The sequence below is a fragment of the Lygodium microphyllum genome, chromosome 19 (assembly GCF_053477565.2).
Source record: "Lygodium microphyllum isolate KBCC chromosome 19, Lygodium_microphyllum_v1.1.10, whole genome shotgun sequence".
Classification (NCBI taxonomy): domain Eukaryota; kingdom Viridiplantae; phylum Streptophyta; class Polypodiopsida; order Schizaeales; family Lygodiaceae; genus Lygodium; species Lygodium microphyllum.
In genome coordinates, this window is record NC_141153.1 from 136,533,804 (window position 1) to 136,557,307 (window position 23,504).

Consider the following 23,504-nt stretch of genomic DNA (forward strand, 5'->3'; position numbering starts at 1 on the left):
CTCTGCAGAAGAAGAGTCAAGCATCCCTGAGTCCATGACAGCTAGGAGATAAGCGATCTCGCAACTCCATACAATGGAGCAATCCAAGAATGCTTCTCATGAAGCAAGCACAACTCATCAGTGCATGACTATAAAGCATCAGAGTCACGTATAGCATTAGCGTAGATAGCAGAGAGAAATTAAACTCTCCAGAGTCAATCACTGAAAGAGAGCCAACATCCCATACACTCATTCAACAGGGTCTCAAGACTACATGTGGCCTTAGCAAAGTGGAAGACTAACATATGGCTGGCTGTCTAGCTTGCAAAACTACAAGAAAATGGCTCTCATGAGCCTGCAAAGGGTCTAGCAATTGACACCAACATCCTGACGCTAACTGTTATACATAGCTATGTCATCTGGGCCAATAAGTGCCTCATTTTCAGCATAAATATCTTGTTGTAATGGCACTATAGTTGTTGTAAAACCAGCCACCATAAAGTATACTGAATGGTCATCAAGAGGCCTGAGAGGTGTTTGCGTCTCATAGAAGACAGCATGACGGCTGTGTATGACCTACTGGCCATTCAAATCCCATAATCTGTAGGCCTTAAAGTCACCATCTCCATAACCAAGGAGGATACATCTACGTGACATAGGCTCATATTGCGTATGTACATATGCCTGGTAGCCAAACATCCTCAAGTAATCATAGGAGGGCTGCATGCCACTCCAAGCCTCATGGGGCGTAATACCATCCAAGGTCAAGCACAACGACCTATTAACCAAATAGACTACCATCATAAGGGCCTCAACCCAAAAGCCATAAGACAACCCAGCTATGGTAAGCATAGAAGCAACCTTTTCCTGTAAGGTCAGGCACATGCCATGAGCAATCCCATAATACCATGGGCACAAGAAATCAATAACATACTACTGAGAAGAGGTCCAAAAGCTGGAGAGAGAGCAAGCACCTAGTCCTGTAACCAGCAGAATCCATAAACCTGTCAAGCATAATTGCAGCATCTTCAATCTGCACCAAGGAAAAAGCCCAAACATGGTGGGTAGCATGATCAACAAAGGTCACAAAGTACGACACTCCACCAATTGATTGGGAAGGTATAGATCCATATACTGCACAATGGAAAAGATTTAGAGGAGCATGCCTCGTATGATTGCCATGAGTCAAGGGTGCTCTGCAAGGACCAAGAGTATAATCAGGGCAAGCAACAAGCTCTGTAAGTGACATAGGAGGCAGCAATGAGTCTGAATAAGACAAGTTCTCCATCTCTCTATGGTGCATATGGCCTAGGCGATAATGCCATACCAATGCATGTGGTATCCGGATAACTGGAACCATAGAATCTCCCACATAACAAACATGTACTAGGTAATGAGAACCAACTCTAGAACCTCTAGCCAAAACCAAGAAACCACGGTAGATCTTCCATGATCTATCGTGAAGAGAAACAGTATATCCTGCATTATGCAACTGACTAATAGAAATCAGGCTCTTACTGAGCATGGGAACATGTAAAACATCCCTGAGTATAAGAGAAGTCCCCTTAGGCAAAGCTAGGTGTATATCCCTTGTGCCAACAATAGCATAAGACTGCTTAAGGCCCAAATCAATACATCTGTCAACCTCTGTGTTAGAAGAGAACCATGCTTTATTAGGGGTAACATGACAAGATGCCATAGAGTTCAAAAGTGAATCAAATGCATAGGCATGATCACTAAGCAAGAAAGTTGTAGGGAAACTAGATGAGAGGAGTACATGCTCAACTGCATCATCATGGGTAACAACATGTACCTCACCACTAGTAACAATGGTAACACCCGCTCCATCTCCTATATCTCTAACTCTCTGCTCATGTCGAGTCCATCTTTGTCTATGCTACTCTCTAATCCATCTAAAACATTTTCTGTTAACATGCCCAAGCTTCCCACGATGGAAGCATACATCTGTAGAAGAAGAATCTGTAGAAGACGACAAGGAATCCAAGTCATCAGGAATAGGGCTATCCATAGCATCCACGGAGCTCAAGCACTCAAGGGCTATCCCAACAGAGGGAATGTTGATAAATATGTCATATCCTATGGTTGTATGTAAAGTGTCCTTAAGTTTGGGGTATCTATCTTTTGAGGATACCATTTTAGTGTGTGTGGACTGTTGGAGGAATGGTTGAAGAATAATGAAGAGGAGGACATCATGTAGCTCCTAACCTATGCTTGTTCCATCTTTTCTTCCTCTACTTGAAGTTTTATTAGGGAATCTACTCATAAATACAATCATCTGCAAGCACATCAGTGGTAGAAGCATGCTGCAAAGGCTCATGAAACCTCAATAGATGGGAGGACGTAAAGGCATCAACCAAGGATGCAAAAGCTCCCACATGAAGAAGAGTTGTATAGCCAACTGCATGACATAACCAACCACAGTACGCTAAAGCATAAGACATCTATCATAAGAGTATATGGTATTCAACCATGAAATCATCCCATACCCATAATGGCAAACATGACTCTGCAGTACATAAGACCACATAGTAGCATCCAAGTCAATGCAAGACCGGTAAGTGGCATAAGATCCTACAATGGTCAAGCTCCAGGAGAAGCCCAAGTATTTGTACAACAACATCCAAATAAGTGGCTCTGTAAATTACATGACAGTAGACAAAGTGCATAGCCGGTGTCAAAGAGATCGTGTGAGAGCTGCAGAACACGGGGTTCAAGATAGAGCAAGGAAAGAGGCTAACAAGAAGATCTCAAATTTTTTATGTCAAAGATCATATATTGCTTTTCAAATGAGTTACAAGAAATTCATGTTCAGGATAATCCGAAGTATCTCATAAACTGTTTACATTCAGGTTTTTGAAGACAGTTATGTCTTTAGCATATAGGCATGTATTCAGAATTCAGCAAGTCTGTGTGGAGGAAGGATTCAGTTGTCTTTGTAATGTCAAAACTTAGAATCATCAGAACAAACAGCTATGAATATGTCATCTTTTTCATCCTATTTTATCATTGGCATAAGACCAATTTTTCTTGTTCGAAGGAAACATCCACTGATGAATACACCATTCAATCAACCTTGATGTTTGTTATCTACAGCTACAGTAGCCCTCCAGGCATACAAAGAACAGAAAATGTAGCCTTCGCATCATAGCCAGTGCCATCTCCAGTCTCTATTAAACCTGGCTGTCTGAGCTGCATATAAAGAACCACCACACAGCAACTCACAAAAGCAAAATACTTCAGCCTCTTCTACCTCCAATGGAATAAACATACACGCCAACCACTGGATTCTACTCTTGGGCAGTCCATATCAAGATCACAACTACCTCCTTTCTGTAGACACTGAAATCTGCTCTTGTAACAAGGCTACAAATCTACTTTAATTGTAGGCACACATTCACTCATCTGTCTGCTCCTGCATGTCAGAAGTCCAAAGCATGAGGTTGTCCTGTAGAAGCCGCATGATTAGCGTGTTGTCTTTATACGACTCCTCACCAAGGGTGTCAAGCTCTGATATTGCTTCATCAAAGGCCTGTTTTGTCATTTTTCCTGTAAGTTCCTTGAATCTGCAAATACTGAACAATAAGTTTTCAAAGCTGTCTCTTGCATGCTCTTCGGTCAAAGCCCTTCATCTAACCTCACACTTTCTACCAAACCAATTAGTCGATTCTGCAACAGTCCAGTAGCTCTGTGCTTCGCTTCGAGGTCCAGGATTTGCAGGCCAATTTCTCCTCTCTTCCCACTGAGAATCTGCTGGATGCTCACTGAGCCAGGCTTTGGTGGCCTCGAGCAGGAAGCAAAGCAAGAGCAAATGCAGGCCAGTCAGAATGTTTCTGTGCGCACATTGTCACGTCAGTCGTCCTCAAATTCAAGCTCGGCTTTTATGCAGAAAACTCGCATGCAAGGGTTGCTGGAATCAGTAGATGGGTCTATCCCTGAGTCTCATCAAGAGCTTGCTTCCAGGAGCCCACCTTTACATCAAGCATCAGCGTTGACTCAAGTAACAGCAGCATCATCTACAATTGGCAGTAATACTGCACCTCAAGATGCGGTTACTATGTCATGCACATTTGGTAGTGATGCCTCAGCTCAAGATGCAGTACATTAGATACCTTGCCAAATATGATAAGCCAGCAGTTCTTAGAGTTGCTATGCTCAGAGACCTCTGTGAGGGTGTAGAACTTGGGGTATCAGCCATGGCGACCAGTGACGACAGAGACTCACACACACAGACTTTCTCTCTCTCCAACATAATCAAGTGATCCGTATGCGAGCTTCTTGTTTGTGATTTCTTTCACCCTTGCGACAATATCTTCTATGCTGCCTAAGACTGAGCCAGCAGCAGTAGGCTCGTTAATGATCCACATGACATTCAGACCAGAGATGACTCCAGCGTCCTTTATAGCTTGCCTCTGTGAGACATTGAAGTAGGCAAGCACTGTAACGACAGCATTTTTGACGGTGCTTCCCAGGTAAGCCCAGGTGTGTGTATAAAGTGCAGCTTTATGGACCCCACTGTGATTACAGCTGAGTCATTGTTGTTCATCTTGATGCTTTCAGCATCACATTTGTTGGCATAAACTGGTACTTTAAACATTGATCTGACACATACCATGACAGGTTATTGTCCAAGAGACATCAATCATTGACCTGAAACATGCCATGAGAGGTCAGGATACTATCTATGCAGTCGTGTTTGATACCGTATGCCTCCCCTGGGATAATGGTCTGAACTGCTCCTGAGGAATTTAAATTTGATCTGTAAACCCCCAAAATACTGCATCCAGGTTTCAGTTTTTCATACATCAGTGAGATCAATAAGTTCTTGAACGACTCCAGGTTCAGCCAAAGTGCTGATATCACCGAGCTCGTCAAGTTGTTTTGAGGCAATCTTGCGGAGTATTCTTCGCATAATTTTTCCACTTCTTGTCTTTGGAAGAGATGGTGCCCAGTGAATCTTGTCAGGTGCTGCAAATCCTCCTATCTATGTGCGCACTGCATGCTTGAGACTTGAACGGAGTTGCTCACTGTATCGAATGCCCTCTCTTAAAGTCACGAAGGCATAGATGGCCTGTCCTTTGACCTCATGTTCAACCCCCACAACTGCTGCTTCAGAGCAGTCTGGATGAGATACAAGAGCTGATTCAACTTCCGCAGTCCCAATACAATGTCCACTCACATTAATGACATCATCCACTCGGCCATCAAACTCAGTGCTTCACTTTTGCTGTGAGTGGTGCCTCTGATCATCGCCACCTCTGACAGAACCAGCAGCTCCATTCGTAAATATCCATCCTTTCAACTACTAGGACTCGGCACCCTGTTTTCACTTCAATCCCATCTCTCTGAAACTTCTTTTCTGCAAAACTGCTGATTCGCTTTCACACGAAGCCATTCATCCGTTGCTAAGACTCGCCTATCATTCTGTCCAATTTTCTGCATGAACTCAGCTATCACTCGTCTAGTACCTAATCCTGTTGACCAGACAACCATACCATACGGCACTTCAATTTTCTTGCCGTTGTGGAAGATGAAGTCTACCAAGCGATAGGAGTCTCCCCGATTTAGAGCTCTCTTCTTCCCCTTTAGCATTGCTCCCTCTCCTTTCGCCACACAGCCCGCCATTCTTCCTTTTTCAAAAATATCCCCCTCCTTTTTCCCAGAATAGGCAAAAAGCCCAACAAATTCAGTTATTCCTATTAGCAAGGTGATACACGTACTTCTCATCATTCATGTCATGGTCGTTTGGGGATGTAAGATTTGCTTAAGTTCCAAAAATCCTTAGACAAACTACATAATTTCACCATCATCTCCATCTTCAATATCAACTTCGATGTTCCATGTTTTTGCGGGTCTCCATCACCAAAGCACATCTTGTTTGTTTTGGGGATTTGAAGTTTGTCCAGCGCTTTACTTAGAATTCATCATTGAAATTGACAGCTTAATAATATTCTTTGGCATCAGTTTTGCATATTTTTATTGAATCACGCGCAATAAGATAACACAGATGCACAACAAAAATGGAGGTGTTCACGACTTGGATGCGCAGCAACACGACATCCACCCCCTCTAAACCTGCGCATCCTCCGGATGTGCCAACTATCCAGGATCATTCAAGTCCACAAACAGGTCAAGTCCAACTTCTGATTCTAGTAAACCTGTTTCGCCATCATCTTCATCATCCCAATAAAATTTCTGCCCCTTTCGAAACAGCTGATAGAGAACATCTGCGATATGAGCAAAATGAGGAATCCAAATCATGTAAATTACATAAGCTCCCACAAATCTTCGCATCTCTGAAGTAGTCGAGCAATACTCTGCAATCCTGTTTATGGCATCCACCTTTGCAGGAGAAGGCTTTCTGCCATAATATCCAACCATATGCCCAACTATGATGACTTCATTAACAGCAAAGACAGATTTCAGCCCTGAAAACTTATGTCCAATATTTGCAGGATCCCTCAACATAGGCTGCTTCATAGCTTTTTCAATCTGCTCATCACTATCAGAAGGAAGCGGACCTGCAACCGGCTTAACCTTCTTATCAACTGTTTTATATTTTGTGTCAACCTTGGCATCATTCAAGCACTCTTTCCTTTGCTGCAATTTCTGCAAATTTTCAGCATCTTTCAACTCTGTTGGCTGAAAAATTTCAGCCTTTAGCTCTTTAGACTGCATGGGTGCAGTCTGAAACTCTGTATGCAGAAATTTTTCTGCATTCAACTCTGGTGGCTGAATGGATTCAGCCCTCGGCTCTATGGACTGCATAGATGCATCCTGAAACTCTGTATGCAGAAATTTTTCTGCATTCAACTCTGTTGGCTGAATGGATTCAGCCCTCTGCAATTCTATTAGCTGATCAAGATCAGCCATAAATTCAGTTTGCTGAGTTTTCTCAGCCTCTAACTCTGTTTGCAGCATAAAACCAGAAATTTCCTGAAACATATCCAAGGTTTGCACAGGTATGATCTTTGAACCCTTGCATACATCAGTTTTCAGCATTGCTCTCATCTCAAACAATGTATCTGCATAAGACATCCCTTCATACAATCCATCCACATGCTCTTCTGCTTGCAAGATACCTGCATTCTTTAACTCTTTCTCCTTACGACCAATGTACTGCCTGGCAGCTCTAGGCAAATCTGAAATTTTCTGATAGCTTACCGAACTATCTGAAGTAAACCCAACAAAGTTATTGGAGAAAGACTGGCTACCAGGAGGCGAGATCTCCTCTTTTCTCCGCTCCGTACCACTGGCGTCTCGCAAGACAGCGGTACCTAATGAAAATCCAACTCCTTCGCAGGTAGTGGTGCCTCACGCAAGGAGTCCCTGTTTCTCGGATGATTTACCCCAACAGTCATAAACTGAACAGCTCGCATACCATCTTTACTGCGTATCCGCGCATAAGCTGATCCATCATCCATAACTTTTGTTTCCATTCTTGCTTCTGTAATGAATGGCTGTCCAAGAATAATCGGATAAGAACATGAATCCTGAACAAAGCAATGATAATCCTCTTCAACATTACCAATAGAAATTCTGATACTCAGACAAGCAGCATACATATCACCAGAAGTATTATTGGCGGCTCTCATGCGCCAGCCATGCTCTGCATCCATAGGCCACTTGCCACTCTCATAAACACCTCGAGCAATAAGATTAATCTCAGAACCATGATCAACTAAAGCAATCAATGGAATTTGTTGTTCTCCAATCCTTACCACTGTCTCAGTGGTTGCTCTAGCCCAATGACTTCGTGAAAAATGGCTGCGAGGAATGAGAATAGGGTTCTCATCATCTTCATACTGCATAGGCTGCACTATTTTCTCCAATTGCGAATTAACAGAAGCATTTTCAACCGTCACTGCATCATCATGCTCTTCTCCAAGAGCTCCATGCCACAATCCCTGTAAAGCAGGTCCTTCCATCGCATGTCGTTTCCTCCGCAAAAGATCCTGCATCTGATCTTGTATTTCTCTTCTAGCAATCCCAAGAGCCTCTCCAACAGTAAAAGTAACTTCACTATTCAAAATTCTTTCATGAAAAATCTTACTCATATCCGTTTGCATATCAAGGTCTGACAAGAGCTTGAATCCTGGCTCTTTTCTTGGTTGCTTCTTTTCCTTCTGCTTGTCTCCCATTGGTTGATCGGAACTTGTTTGAGTTGGAGAATTTGACATAGGTGGAGCTGTAACAGGTGGTGAAACATAGTCACCCCCTCTAGTCTTTTTGGAGGAGCTAGGACCCTCCTCATCTCTTCTTCTCTTTTCTTCAACCATGGCATCTAAACCCTGCATTTTAGCCATATAAGCAAAAATAGAATACCTGTCAACAGGAGAATCCCATCCTGTTTCTCCTCGGATGCTAGAGCCCACACAAGTCATAGTAGAAGTTTGAACCTTCCCTCTTCTCGCTATCTCCAAGGCAGAAGACCATAAGGCAGAGTCTCCATCAGATTTCTGCTCAAGCTGGACTCCAAAAGCTGAAGCATCTCCTCTAACACTCACATAAGCTGATCGCGCAGCCATATCATCAACAAGCTTCTTCATACCTCCCTTACCAAAGTTCGTGTCAAGAGGAGCGCCAGTCTCTGTCAGCCATATCTTCCCATCTTGTCCCCAAAACACTACATTCTTCTTACGTGCTTCCTGAAAAGCATCACAATCTCTGCAATGTTGGTGCTCTGTACTATCACACCAAATACATCGACGCCCTTTTCTTTGACCAGCTGAAAAAGCAGTCACTGGAGCAGGTGCTACAGCAGGTACTGACATAAGTTGCTCCTTTAACTTACCAACTTCAGCTTTGACTGCTTCAATCGTCAAATCCGCCAAGCCTTTAATAACATCATCTACAGATAAGGGCACTGGAGCAGCAGGTACTGGTGGATTCACAACAGGAGGAGTAGGCTTAGGCAAAGAAGTAGCAGGGGTAGAAGAAGAAGTCTCCAAGGATTTTTCAGGAACTGATCCTGTATTTCGATGCAATCTGACTCTCCTGTGCTGCTTCTTGACAAGAGCATTCACAGCATCAATGACATGTCTCCACTCAGTCTTTAAACCTGAATCAGTAGCTTGATCTTCCAAAAGATCATCCAACTTTTCCTGCAAATCAGCATCTGCAGCTTGCAAAAATAACTCCACTTTCTGCATCTCCAAAGCTTGCTGTTCAGTCCCATCCAACTGATCATAACGGCTTTCAAACTCACGCAGAAGAGCGGTAACAGAAAGTCCCTTATTAGGCATAGAAACCCATGCTAAAAAATTCTTGCGATTCATAAGACCTGTATCCTCCAGGAAATATTCATCTTTTAATGCCTTTTTAAATTCAGCCCAACTTGCATGTGCCTCTTGAATTTCTGCAATTCGACCTTCAAGAGCTCGAACCACGATCCGCAAGAAGTAGCGGCTCCAAACATCTTGAGAAACCCCAAAAAACTTCATATTTTCTTCATACAAATGCAGGTAAGTTGACACTTGCTGGCCATTAAACTGCTTCATCTCCTGTTGGACAGCTTTCAAAGCATCCATAGCATCACTGTCACGTTTTGCATGAGCTTGCTGCTGCATATACATGGTAAATGACTGAAACAGGTTCTTCATGACATTATCATCTGTCATCTCTTCTTGCGAGTCTCCCATCGTGCTGATGTCGCAGCACTTTCACGTCGGGTTCACCAGAAATGTCAAAGAGATCGTGCGAGAGCTGCAGAACACGGGGTTCAAGATAGAGCAAGGAAAGAGGCTAACAAGAAGATCTCAAATTTTTGATGTCAAAGATCATATATTGCTTGTCAAATGAGTTACAAGAAATTCATGTTCAGGATAATCCGAAGTATCTCATAAACTGTTTACATTCAGGTTTTTGAAGACAGTTATGTCTTTAGCATATAGGCATGTATTCAGAATTCAGCAAGTCTGTGTGGAGGAAGGATTCAGTTGTCTTTGTAATGTCAAAACTTAGAATCATCAGAACAAACAGCTATGAATATGTCATCTTTTTCATCCTGTTTTATCATTGGCATAAGACCAATTTTTCTTGTTCAAAGGAAACATCCACTGATGAATACACCATTCAATCAACCTTGATGTTTGTTATCTACAGCTACAGTAGCCCTCCAGGCATACAAAGAACAGAAAATGTAGCCTTCGCATCATAGCCAGTGCCATCTCCAGTCTCTATTAAACCTGGCTGTCTGAGCTGCATATACAGAACCACCACACAGCAACTCACAAAAGCAAAATACTTCAGCCTCTTCTACCTCCAATGGAATAAACATACACGCCAACCACTGGATTCTACTCTTGGGCAGTCCATATCAAGATCACAACTACCTCCTTTCTGTAGACACTGAAATCTGCTCTTGTAACAAGGCTACAAATCTACTTTAATTGTAGGCACACATTCACTCATCTGTCTGCTCCTGCATGTCAGAAGTCCAAAGCATGAGGTTGTCCCGTAGAAGCCGCATGATTAGCGTGTTGTCTTTATACGACTCCTCACCAAGGGTGTCAAGCTCTGATATTGCTTCATCAAAGGCCTGTTTTGTCATTTTTCCTGTAAGTTCCTTGAATCTGCAAATACTGAACAATAAGTTTTCAAAGCTGTCTCTTGCATGCTCTTCGGTCAAAGCCCTTCATCTAACCTCACACTTTCTACCAAACCAATTAGTCGATTCTGCAACAGTCCAGTAGCTCTGTGCTTCGCTTCGAGGTCCAGGATTTGCAGGCCAATTTCTCCTCTCTTCCCACTGAGAATCTGCTGGATGCTCACTGAGCCAGGCTTTGGTGGCCTCGAGCAGGAAGCAAAGCAAGAGCAAATGCAGGCCAGTCAGAATGTTTCTGTGCGCACATTGTCACGTCAGTCGTCCTCAAATTCAAGCTCGGCTTTTATGCAGAAAACTCGCATGCAAGGGTTGCTGGAATCAGTAGATGGGTCTATCCCTGAGTCTCATCAAGAGCTTGCTTCCAGGAGCCCACCTTTACATCAAGCATCAGCGTTGACTCAAGTAACAGCAGCATCATCTACAATTGGCAGTAATACTGCACCTCAAGATGCGGTTACTATGTCATGCACATTTGGTAGTGATGCCTCAGCTCAAGATGCAGTACATTAGATACCTTGCCAAATATGATAAGCCAGCAGTTCTTAGAGTTGCTATGCTCAGAGACCTCTGTGAGGGTGTAGAACTTGGGGTATCAGCCATGGCGACCAGTGACGACAGAGACTCACACACACAGACTTTCTCTCTCTCCAACATAATCAAGTGATCCGTATGCGAGCTTCTTGTTTGTGATTTCTTTCACCCTTGCGACAATATCTTCTGTGCTGCCTAAGACTGAGCCAGCAGCAGTAGGCTCGTTAATGATCCACATGACATTCAGACCAGAGATGACTCCAGCGTCCTTTGTAGCTTGCCTCTGTGAGACATTGAAGTAGGCAAGCACTGTAACGACAGCATTTTTGACGGTGCTTCCCAGGTAAGCCCAGGTGTGTGTATAAAGTGCAGCTTTATGGACCCCACTGTGATTACAGCTGAGTCATTGTTGTTCATCTTGATGCTTTCAGCATCACATTTGTTGGCATAAACTGGTACTTTAAACATTGATCTGACACATACCATGACAGGTTATTGTCCAAGAGACATCAATCATTGACCTGAAACATGCCATGAGAGGTCAGGATACTATCTATGCAGTCGTGTTTGATACCGTATGCCTCCCCTGGGATAATGGTCTGAACTGCTCCTGAGGAATTTAAATTTGATCTGTAAACCCCCAAAATACTGCATCCAGGTTTCAGTTTTTCATACATCAGTGAGATCAATAAGTTCTTGAACGACTCCAGGTTCAGCCAAAGTGCTGATATCACCGAGCTCGTCAAGTTGTTTTGAGGCAATCTTGCGGAGTATTCTTCGCATAATTTTTCCACTTCTTGTCTTTGGAAGAGATGGTGCCCAGTGAATCTTGTCAGGTGCTGCAAATCCTCCTATCTGTGTGCGCACTGCATGCTTGAGACTTGAACGGAGTTGCTCACTGTATCGAATGCCCTCTCTTAAAGTCACGAAGGCATAGATGGCCTGTCCTTTGACCTCATGTTCAACCCCCACAACTGCTGCATCAGAGCAGTCTGGATGAGATACAAGAGCTGATTCAACTTCCGCAGTCCCAATACAATGTCCACTCACATTAATGACATCATCCACTCGGCCATCAAACTCAGTGCTTCACTTTTGCTGTGAGTGGTGCCTCTGATCATCGCCACCTCTGACAAAACCAGCAGCTCCATTCGTAAATATCCATCCTTTCAACTACTAGGACTCGGCACCCTGTTTTCACTTCAATCCCATCTCTCTGAAACTTCTTTTCTGCAAAACTGCTGATTCGCTTTCACACGAAGCCATTCATCCGTTGCTAAGACTCGCCTATCATTCTGTCCAATTTTCTGCATGAACTCAGCTATCACTCGTCTAGTACCTAATCCTGTTGACCAGACAACCATACCATACGGCACTTCAATTTTCTTGCCGTTGTGGAAGATGAAGTCTACCAAGCAATAGGAGTCTCCCCGATTTAGAGCTCTCTTCTTCCCCTTTAGCATTGCTCCCTCTCCTTTCGCCACACAGCCCGCCATTCTTCCTTTTTCAAAAATATCCCCCTCCTTTTTCCCAGAATAGGCAAAAAGCCCAACAAATTCAGTTATTCCTATTAGCAAGGTGATACACGTACTTCTCATCATTCATGTCATGGTCGTTTGGGGATGTAAGATTTGCTTAAGTTCCAAAAATCCTTAGACAAACTACATAATTTCACCATCATCTCCATCTTCAATATCAACTTCGATGTTCCATGTTTTTGCGGGTCTCCATCACCAAAGCACATCTTGTTTGTTTTGGGGATTTGAAGTTTGTCCAGCGCTTTACTTAGAATTCATCATTGAAATTGACAGCTTAATAATATTCTTTGGCATCAGTTTTGCATATTTTTATTGAATCACGCGCAATAAGATAACACAGATGCACAACAAAAATGGAGGTGTTCACGACTTGGATGCGCAGCAACACGACACCGGGTCGGGTAAGCATCAAGAGCAACTGCTCTCTGATTTGTATGGGCAAAAGTAACCCAACTAGCATAGAAGCTAGGCAACACGGAAGCAACAAAGCCATAACTACTAAACCCAAGCATTGTCAAGAAGTCTAGTGATCAAGGAGTAACCCACAAAGAACCAAGCATCAATGAGAAATGAAATCTGAATAACCAACTGCCAAGACAATGAAGCAAGCACAGCTCAAAATATGAATCTGCATCCAAGTAAATCCAAGATCCATAATCGGGGCATTAAGGGCCAAATAGCATCCAAGCTACATAAGTGATAAGCTAACCAAATGCAAAATGCTCCACAAAATTCTCAAATGCAAGTCGATTCAAGCCCAAATATCTACCATACTGTAGTCAAACCCAAAAGCATCCACATGAGACATCATTCCCATAATGGGTAGCACGAGGCATAAACCTTGTCAAGTGAAATGCCACCTGCAAAGAAAATGACAGTGAACCAAGAATTGAGGCCTAGTCTTTTCTCAAGAAGCATTCGGGAGAATAAACATCAAAGTGGCATCATGCAAACACATCAGCATATCATCCCGAGTAGTTGGGAGCACCCGTAGACCATAGGCATAACCAAACTGGAGGTAAAATAACCAGTCAACCAAGGTAGCATAAATCCCAACCAACAAAAAAGTGTGTGTATCCAAATCAAGGCTCAATAGCTCTCAAATAGCATATCCAAGCATAAACCATGATGACCAAGCATCAATACATCCAACAGGACACCCGAATGTCAACAAAGAGCATTATGCATAAGTGGTCCCTGATAAAACCCTGTTGTCTAAACAATGTACAGCAGTAAATCCTTGCATAAATCGAGCTATGGAAGCTCAAACCAAGTCCCAAAGCATCTCAAAACATTGAGCAAACATCCCCAAAGCATTTGGGCATCAAATACCAAGCCTCGGCAGCATCACATAAGCTAAGACCATGGCATTGTCTTACTATAAATCAAATCAGATCTATTACAAAAAAAATTGTGATCAGAATTTGGCAGATCTAGCATCACCATTGCATCCGGAGCATGCCAAAACCCCAATTTAGACTCTTACCTTGCCTAAATCGAGTTTCGGATGCCCGAGATATGAGAAAAAATGGGATTTTTGAGCCAAATTTTGAAAGAGACGCAAAAAAGTGAGCTGCTACTATGGGGTTTGCTGGTTATGCTCAGGATAAGGGGGAAAATGGGGGCATACAAGGTACCCAATGAAGCCAAGGAACACCTACAAAGAGCCTATGAGGGTCGGGGAGAGGCTAAAGATGAAATCTTACCTCGGGGGGAAGAAGCCATGGCTGGCATTGAAGCCCCAAGCTCTATGTATTCAATCCATGCTGAAGTAATGCCGGGAAGTAATGCCGGGCCAAGCTCCACAATCAAGCTCTGATCCAAAACTCTGATACTAGTTGAAGGGGTATGCAATGGCAATGGAGAAGGAGAAGAGGAAGATGTGGGAGAGAAGAGCACACACAATGTAGGTGATGTCCAACTGAACTGACAGCCTTATTGCACTATCATATTATATATGAATAAAGAATGGGCAGTCACAGTGTACACAGGCAAGCCCAGAGGCCTTTTACCCCAATACTAGTCTCAGGGCCCTATGAGCGGTTTCCAATTTTTTCCTTAATGATTCAATGGCCTCGTTCTCTTTTATATGTCCTTATGATTCAGGTGTAATTATGTCGTCATCTTCTACTAGTATGGGACATGCTGAGTCAACAAACATTACATCCTCCAGTGAGGATGAGACATTGCGTCTTCACAATCGAGACACTTGGCTACGACGGAAAATCAAATGTATATGTGATCGCTGTCGAGGATGTTTTTTCGAGCACGTCGAATCACAATGTCACACCTCAGCATGTACAGAGATTGGGACCAATAAAAAGACCCAGTAATTTTTATTACTTTATTTGCACAAATGTTATTAGTCTATGTTGCGTCTTCACCATTAAACAAAACCTCATTTTTTTAATTGAGTAGGATGCGGTACCACATCCTCAAATGGTCCCTCCAGGGTATCGAGAGGCTGTGAAGCGTCGACGCGAGGAGGCAGAGTCCTCAAGAAGAGTAGAGACTGATGATGACGATAGCAGCCCTCTTCAAATGCCCCATCAAGTTTTGGAGGAAGGGATTTTGGACAACATGGTGCACGATTTATTTTCCCATGAGGTTGGGGGGAGGGCGCCACTAGAGAAACAGATGACCCGCTACACATAGCGTCAAAAACTCCATTGTACGAAGGTTGCACCTACTCCGTTCTACGTGCATCTCTCGAGATACTGAACTTACAAACTATTTATGGATGGAGTAATGCTAGCTTGAATGCATTATTGAAGTATGTATCATTTGATATTAATTCATAAACGCTTCTAGATAATATTTGCGGTTTGTTAACTTTGTTTGCACAATATATGCAGGTTATTGTCACAAATGCTTCCAAATGGAAATAAATTACCAACTAGAAGGGAGCAAGCAAGGCGTTTCTTGACATCTCTTGGAGGTCTCGATTACGTTAAAATCCATGCATATATAATGATTGCATCTTGTTTCATGGGGATCATGCATCTGTACGACAATGTCCTATTTGTGGTGAACCAAGATACAACCAGAAGATGAAATCAATGGATATGCCTCATAAGGTTTTGCGATATTTTCCTATTATTCCACGTATTCAACTTATGTTTAAGTATGAATCTATTGCGAGACTCATGTCATGGCATGCTAGTCACCATTCAAGTGATGGAAAGTGGAGAATTCCTTCAGACACACCAGCTTGGCAACACGTAGACAATTTGTGGCCTACTTTCAAAGAAGAGCCCAGAAATTTGATATTTGGTCTAGGATTAGATGGAATAAATCCATTTGGCATCAAAAGCACCTCATATAGCGTATGGCCAGTGGTATTGGTGAACTATAATATCCCTCCGTCCATGGCAATAAAAAAAGGACATGTAATGTTGTCCCTTTTGATTCCTGGAAAACACAAAGTAAAAAACATGGAAGTTTACTTAGAGCCTTTGATCAAGGAGCTAGAAATGCTATGGAGAGGTCTTGAGGTGTAAGATGTGAGTGCATCATTGTCCTCTAGAGATTTCACTTTAAAGGGCATGTTGTTGTGGACCATGCATGACTTTCCAGGCTATGGAGAGTGTTTAGGTAGTTGCATACTCTATTTTATTCATTCTTACCCTTAATCAAATATATGTCATCATTAACCCACTTTTTTTATAGGTTTAACTACATCAGGATATCATGCATGTCCAAATTGCGGTCCCTCTCTGGTTTCTTCTAGACCGACACACTTGAAGAAGGTTATCGATGACAATCATCATCATTTTCTTCCTATTGACCACCCCAAATATGCACCCCCCCACTAATGGAAGAACTCCACAATCTCTGACCATTCAAGATTGGAAGGACACTTGGGCACACGCCAACGATCATTCTCCACTCGGCATGAGTCGGTAACTAGTTTACTTCTTTTGTTTGTCTTTAAAGTACACTCCATTATGAGAACAAGAAATAATATATTGTTTGTGCCTTAGATTCTCTATATTATTTCGTCTCCCATATTGGACTGAACTCAAGATCAATCACCTGTTGGACCCCATGCATATATTCAAGAATGTTGCCTCTACATTATGGGATCACTTAATTGGGGCTCGTGATTCTATCAATGTAAGGGAGGATTTACGTAGCATTGGACGTATGAGACAAGCTTGGCCACGCATCGGACCCAGAGGAAAGATCGAGTTACCGCATGCACCTTGGATGTTGTTGAAGACCGAAGAAAAGATGGTGAAGCAACAGATATGTAGCTTTCGAACTCCCACAGGATATATGAGATGCCTCAAGGGAGCCTTCATTTAAAAAAAAAAAAAGAGGTGTGGAGCAACTATCCGGTTTAAAGTCTCACGATTGGCACAAAATGATTCAGGTAACGATTTTCATAGCCATAAATATATTAATTAGTGGAGTAACTATGTAGACTAATTAACAATGTATGAATATTTACATACAATTCATCCTTCCTACTAGCATATCCCATTGTGTTTCGAAAGATGTGTGTGATATCATTCACAAGATGGGTGAGCTCGCGAGCTATGTATACTTTATACTTATTTTTTAGTTTACATATTACGTACATCACATAGTAAACTCGCTTGAATTTATGGACAAAACTAATCATCATTATCAATTGCATGTTAGTAGATTTGTGAGTTTGAAGGAAATCGATCCAAATAAATTGCAAGAGGCTTGAGTATTGTCCATTGAGGTGGTTTGTTTGGTGGAGGAAACTTTTCCTTGCTCCATTTTGACTACTCAAGTACACTTACTCGTACATCTGATTGATGAGATCGCAATTTGTGGGGTAGTTCATGCAAGGTGGATGTTTTTTCTAGAGCGCTTTATGAAAACTCTAAAAGATTTTATAAGGCAAAATGCACGGCATGAGGGAAGCATGGCTGAGGGTTGGTTAGTGCAATCATCCCTTGTACAAATCTTTGAATATCTTACTAAAGTGGACCCCTCTTTACCACGACAATGGAAAGATGATGAATATTTGAGGATGACCTCTATAATACCTCAAGGAAAAGGAAGGAGCAAAGTGCTAATGAAAGAGGAACTTCGTAAGTTAAATGTATTTTGTGTGCTTAACAGCAAAGTAATGAGTAAATGGGTGACACTATGTAAAGAAGCAAGGGCAAGAAGAGTAAGCGAAAGGCAAGCACTTCATGCTAGACATGGACGTAATGTCCCATATCCAGAATATCTAAGTGTGCTTCCATGTCATATTGATATAGATCGGCTACATGAAGAAATGGAGAAGATGGAAAAAGAGGAGGCGATGGATATATCGCAAGAGGAGTGGGAATACGCACGAGGTTGCTTATCAAAGGTGAGACATACTTATAATTAAATTATCTTTAGTTATATATGATATAATAATTTCACATGTTTCATCTTTAACTAAATCATTAATATGATCTCAACAATGTACTACTAGTGCACATTGTTCAATGCTATTTGGTGTGAAGGCAAACATTTTCAAACTCAACGTATAGATGATAACAGAAATACCCAGGATTGTGGTATCCTTGCAAACTTCTAGGATACCAATGGCACCATGGAAGGTTATTATGGCTTGATCCAAGATATTTTGAAGCTTGACTTTAGGCGATTTTTTATATATGTACTAGATGTGAAGTGGTTTAAAGAAGTAGTAACAACGGCTGAGAGCATTGCACAATTAGACGTCATCCAAGTGGTTTTGTAGTGATTGACTCTACAAAATTTCACCAAGGCAAGAATGACATATTCGTACTACCTCAACAATGCGAGCAGGTATATTAGAAGCTATTTATTTTTATATATATTACTTCTTAATATATTCTCAAAATAAAATAAATATCTAAGTTGCTTACTTTTTGTTTTTTAAATGCAGGTTGTGTATCACCCAATGGTGAATAATAACCGATAGTGGCACGTCATCCCCATATCTAATCGTTCAAAACCAATACATGGCAATGCTACCAACATAGAGATAGTTGATGACAATCCAACAATCAATGATGATGCACATGATGATGCCATGATCGATGAAATACATGATGCAATGCAAGATGATCCCCACAAGGATGTTTAAGGAAGCGCAGAAGAGGATAACAATATGGTTGCAGATGATGATGAAGAAATTGAGCATAACAATACATCTGACAGTGGGATATACTTATTTATTTCATTGCCTATTGGTAACATAGACCTAGAGGTAGATAGTCTAGCAAGGGCCGATCTCATTGAAGATGAGATTGATCATTCATTGTAGCATATATAATTAGCTTTGAATGATTGGGTGTATATTTGTAATACTCAGAAAGATCTAAGGGATGCCCGGCAGTGCGGCACTTCAAGAAAGATGCCCATGATTTTTTAGATTGTGAATCAGATACCAGACAAGGAAGAGGGAGTGCCCGGGAGGCCAAGACCCAAAAGGGTAAGTGGGAATAGACATTAGAGAGCCCAAAGGTTATGCCTTTTGGGGGCTCCCTTTGGGAACCCCAACTAAAAACAAATTCATGGGGGGGGGGGGAGGGGGGAAGGGGGGCTTTTTTTGTTTGCGACAACAGAGATGGAGGCGCCATCATCCCACGATTTATGGAGAGGGGGACTATGGTGGTTCAAAACAACCCCCCCAACAAATTTAATGGCTGATCTACATCCTATCTTCACTCTTCATCGCCTATCTCTGCGCGTGGAATGGTTGCCCAGATGGTGTGATCAAAATTCAGTCTTTCTCTCTCCTCCCTCTCTCTCCCCTTAAGAGGCAGTTCATGCCCATGAAGGAAATTGAAGATCTATTGAAGACCGCTTGTCCGGCATGGTACCAGATCTCACTCCCAGATTGGTGGAGGGCTAGAGTTTGTTATTCGGAGGTGGGATGAGCATTGAATAAGGGTTGATCTGTAGTCCCGCATCAAATTCTAATCTGTAGTCCCGCAAAGAAGGAAAAACTCGGTAATTCATTTTTACAAAAGAAAAATTGCTTGTTTTTTACAATTGATTAAGTCAATGTTCTTCTTATGGAGTGAAAATTGGTAGGAATGTTTTTTAATATTTTTTCCATGGTTCTATGATGAAAAAAATCAGAAAACATAAAGTCAAAATGCTGGAAATAATTTTTAGAAACTTGTAAAACACGGTTTTTATGATAAAAATGGGGTTTTGGTGTTTTCGGGTGGGATAAATCAATACACATGGGATAAAATGACAATAAAATCTGTATATCTATTGTTCTAAGAATCAAGAGCCATAGCTTTGAAAATACATCATAATTTTTATTGGAAAAATAGAGAAAAATAGGGGAAAATGAGAGGAAAATAGGAATATGCCTTAGAAAAATATGAAAAAATATAATAAGTGGTTGTGGATGTATGGAGGGGCAAAGCATGAGGTTTGGCCTCAATTTGCCTTTATTTTTGTCTCAATGTGTGATTTATTACTTTTGATGCGCTAAACCATAACAAAACAACCTCTATACACCTATGCAATGAAGCAAAATTTAAACGATGAGGGGGAGTAGGATTTTGTGCAACAGTTTGAGGGCTGAAATAATATAAATTTGGATTTTTTTTTAAATGCATAGCATTTAGGAATCGGTCTATTTGGAAATAAGAGATCTAGTAGCACAAGGCTTGCCTTGCTACTAGATTCTTGCAATGAAGCATATGCGTATTAGTTGGAATTCATGGAAATAATGTTTTCGCACTAGCACATAGGCTGATCTCGAACCCTAACTATTTGTGCACAATAAGACATTCACTATTGCATTGATCATACATGTGGTATCAACTCCTGGAAATGCATAGCAATTATTTGAATTATAGTTGACCCATGCTTGAGAGGGTGAGATTCCCCTTGTCATAGGTTAGCCGTTTGTTTCTTGGGGGAAATTATTAGTGAGGAAAACAATGGTATCTCCTGGATCTTGCTGACAAAGAGAGGAGTCTTGTGCGAATGTGTTTATATATAAATGCGACACATCTTGGGGCTAATCCTTGAGGTGTAGGAGAGTCGCAGTGAAGCCATGGCAATTAGCCAGAGGTGCTTTCCTTATGTGTGTGATACGTGGCACTTATTGCCAATTTGTGTGGGATACCCCCTCTGAGGGGTTTTGGGGAAGGTGCCATTGGACTTTTTTCCAACAAGGCCATGTGTGTGGTGGGGTTGTCTGTGTTGTGTATGAGGTCCGGCTAGTGCCATTGCCAGTGCTTGCCCATTTTAGGTCCCATTATCTACCCCTTTCATTTGAGTAGAAGACATTGTCCTTGTTATTTTTAGACCCACTAAAACTTGTATTGAGTCCAAGTTTCACTTCTTCATGCAAAAGAAGTGCCACAAGTTCAAGCTACTCCTGACGTACTGATATGGAAGTGTCAAACTGCTTATACTCCTCTCCAAGACTATGGAGGGTAGTGGCCACCAAATCATCATCCTTAACTTCATCTCCAATTGAGCCTAGTTTTTCTGCAATGGTTCTAATCTCACTCACATAGTCTTCAATAGACCTTCCATTCTTGGATATGTGGCTGAATTTTTGGTTTAGTTGTGTCTTTCTCGCATGAGTGACATGCCCGACATTCTTCATCAATAAGTCCCAAGCAGCTTTTGGTGAAGTACAGTTTGCAATTTGCATAGCTTTTGTGTCTGACACACATAAGGGGGGCAACCAATGCAAGACCTTGCTAGCCTTTTCCAACCATATCTTATGTGTGTTTAATTGATATTGTGTTGGAGGTCTATCCTCTAGTAGCTTAGGCTCATCTTCAAGACCTGTGACTAGGTCCCAATAGCCTCTTCTAATTAAGAAATTAGACATCGTGAATTTCCATAGAACAAAATTGTTGTAGTCCAGCTTCTCACCTACTATCTAGGTGATAGTATCCTTCTCTCCTATGTTTTCTATTCCAAGGTTTTAGCTTTACAAAATAAGTTTGAATGTAGAGAGTCAATTTCCCAAAATGCCAGCGACAATGTACTTTAGTGACCTGTAGTACAACCAGTTTTTACTGTAAAATTGCAGCAATAACACTATTGCGTTCTCAGTCAGTACATGTCTTTTGTTCCCATTCAACCGCAGTTACAATGCCTCCAACAACTTTATATTCCAATCTGATATGATGACTGCAAATCTTGGCAAAAAGGTTATTGCCTCTCTTTTTGTAGCTTGCAAGGAGGACACTGTCTATGCATTATTCTTGTATTTTCTACCCATAAACAGGCTGCCTATTTATGAATCACCAAGAAGCTACTCTTGATCAAGAGAGCAAAGCACCTTTCAAAGATGCTATGCTATTCACGACTTCAGTGTTATTCTTGCTTTACTTAATACTGAATATAGAACCAGAGAAGAGAGTAACTCACAGATGAATCACTGGAGAGAGGATGAGGAAGTTGTCTTCTTAAAAATAGACTTGTGTCCTACTGTCCAAGCCTACTGCAGATTTGTGGCCCAAGATTGCAAGTGCAGCTAATGCTACTATTTGATCAACATTTTCTTTGTTTCTTCAATTGCCAAATTTTGCTAATGAAAGCACTCTATCACCATGGTCTATTAGCTGACGTGCATACCATTTCAAGAAAACCTTCCATAGTAACTATCCCAATCACCTCCATCACGAAAGAATTATGTGTCTTGAGGTTTGGAATTGTAATGCCCAAAGTTAATTGGGCCCTTGCCCCATGTTGGATGCCCACGATCTTCAATAGCTTTCCTAAGATTCTTCTGAAGATACTTATCATAGTGCTGGAACTCTCCAATACTAGGATACGTCCAGCCATGCCTTTCCAGATAAGAAAGATATCGAAGCTCTCTGCATACACCAAGCCATGGCAGTGACTAGTAGCAGTAGATGTAATTATACTCCGCTGATCCTAAACATTGACAATATATTGAGACAAGTCCGTTTGTACAATGGCATCATCATCATCATCCCTTCTGAACGTAGAGACTTTTGCATGCCTTCATTTGGCAGCAGCATCTAGAAACCTGCAGGCTCTTCAGCAACTATCTCGTCGACTCTGCGTCAGTCAACACGTCTTCAGTCGATTGTTGCACCGTAACGTATACTCCTCTCAATTTGGATTACTCGCACAGCCATGTGGTCGGCTGAAGACTCATGGACAGATCCTCGAATCACCATATCCTTTGCACAGGACGGCCAATCCCTTTGCTTGAAGGTAGCTTATGTGTTGCCTCTCCTTGTAATCATTTTTCATTCATTGGAGCATCTCTCCATCAGACAGAAGACAAAAAAGATGGTGTCTGCCATGGCCCAACTTGGCTCTGCATTCCTACTACTTGGCGCTTCCGTTCAAGCTACGGCCCCACTGCAAATTTGCAGGACCGGAAGAGGGTTAATAATAGTGTGGTACCCATCTCTGGGTTGAAGGTCTTGGCTGGCTCGCCTATGGCTTCTTCTTTCGGGGCTGCTAGCTACTCTGAAACCATGTGACAAATCAAAGAGAGAGAGATGGACAAAAGCTTAGACCATAAGGGTAGCAGACGTACGCCCTGTTCAATCCATTATCATCACACATTCAAATCAACTGTTGTACTATACACACTCATGCAAACCAATAAGTAAACTAGATCTGACCATGGTTAAGTCAATATGACTTAACCTTATTCAACTAAGATAGACAACTGACCAAAGACCATGAGCTTGACTCTTCAACATGTAGCCTATATCATTGTATGCCCTTAGTATGTCTTAGCCATTCCTTTCTTAAAAATCTTGCACACTCATTATTATTATGATTGCAAATGAGGAAGCTAAATAATTTAGGATTACAAAGAGGTCATCAACATCAAATGAAGGAGCTTTGTATTATGG

The 23,504-nt window shown here is 41.8% G+C and overlaps 1 protein-coding gene across 1 annotated transcript; it reads right to left on the reverse strand.

Moving 5' to 3' along the window:
• Window positions 1-7,262: 7,262 nt before the first annotated feature.
• On the reverse strand, window positions 7,263-23,151 carry LOC148020421 (uncharacterized). Its single transcript, XM_087700723.1, has 2 exons — window positions 22,033-23,151; window positions 7,263-10,779 (listed from the first exon to the last, which is right to left on the reverse strand). The coding sequence occupies exon 2, from the start codon at window positions 9,636-9,638 to the stop codon at window positions 7,275-7,277; it is 2,364 nt and encodes a 787-aa protein (XP_087556849.1). The 5' UTR covers window positions 9,639-10,779; window positions 22,033-23,151; the 3' UTR covers window positions 7,263-7,274.
• Window positions 23,152-23,504: the final 353 nt, after the last annotated feature.

Coding starts and splice junctions, on each gene's coding strand:
- LOC148020421 (XM_087700723.1), bottom strand. CDS start 9,638: ATGGGAGACTCGCAAGAAGAGATGACAGATGATAATGTCATGAAGAAC.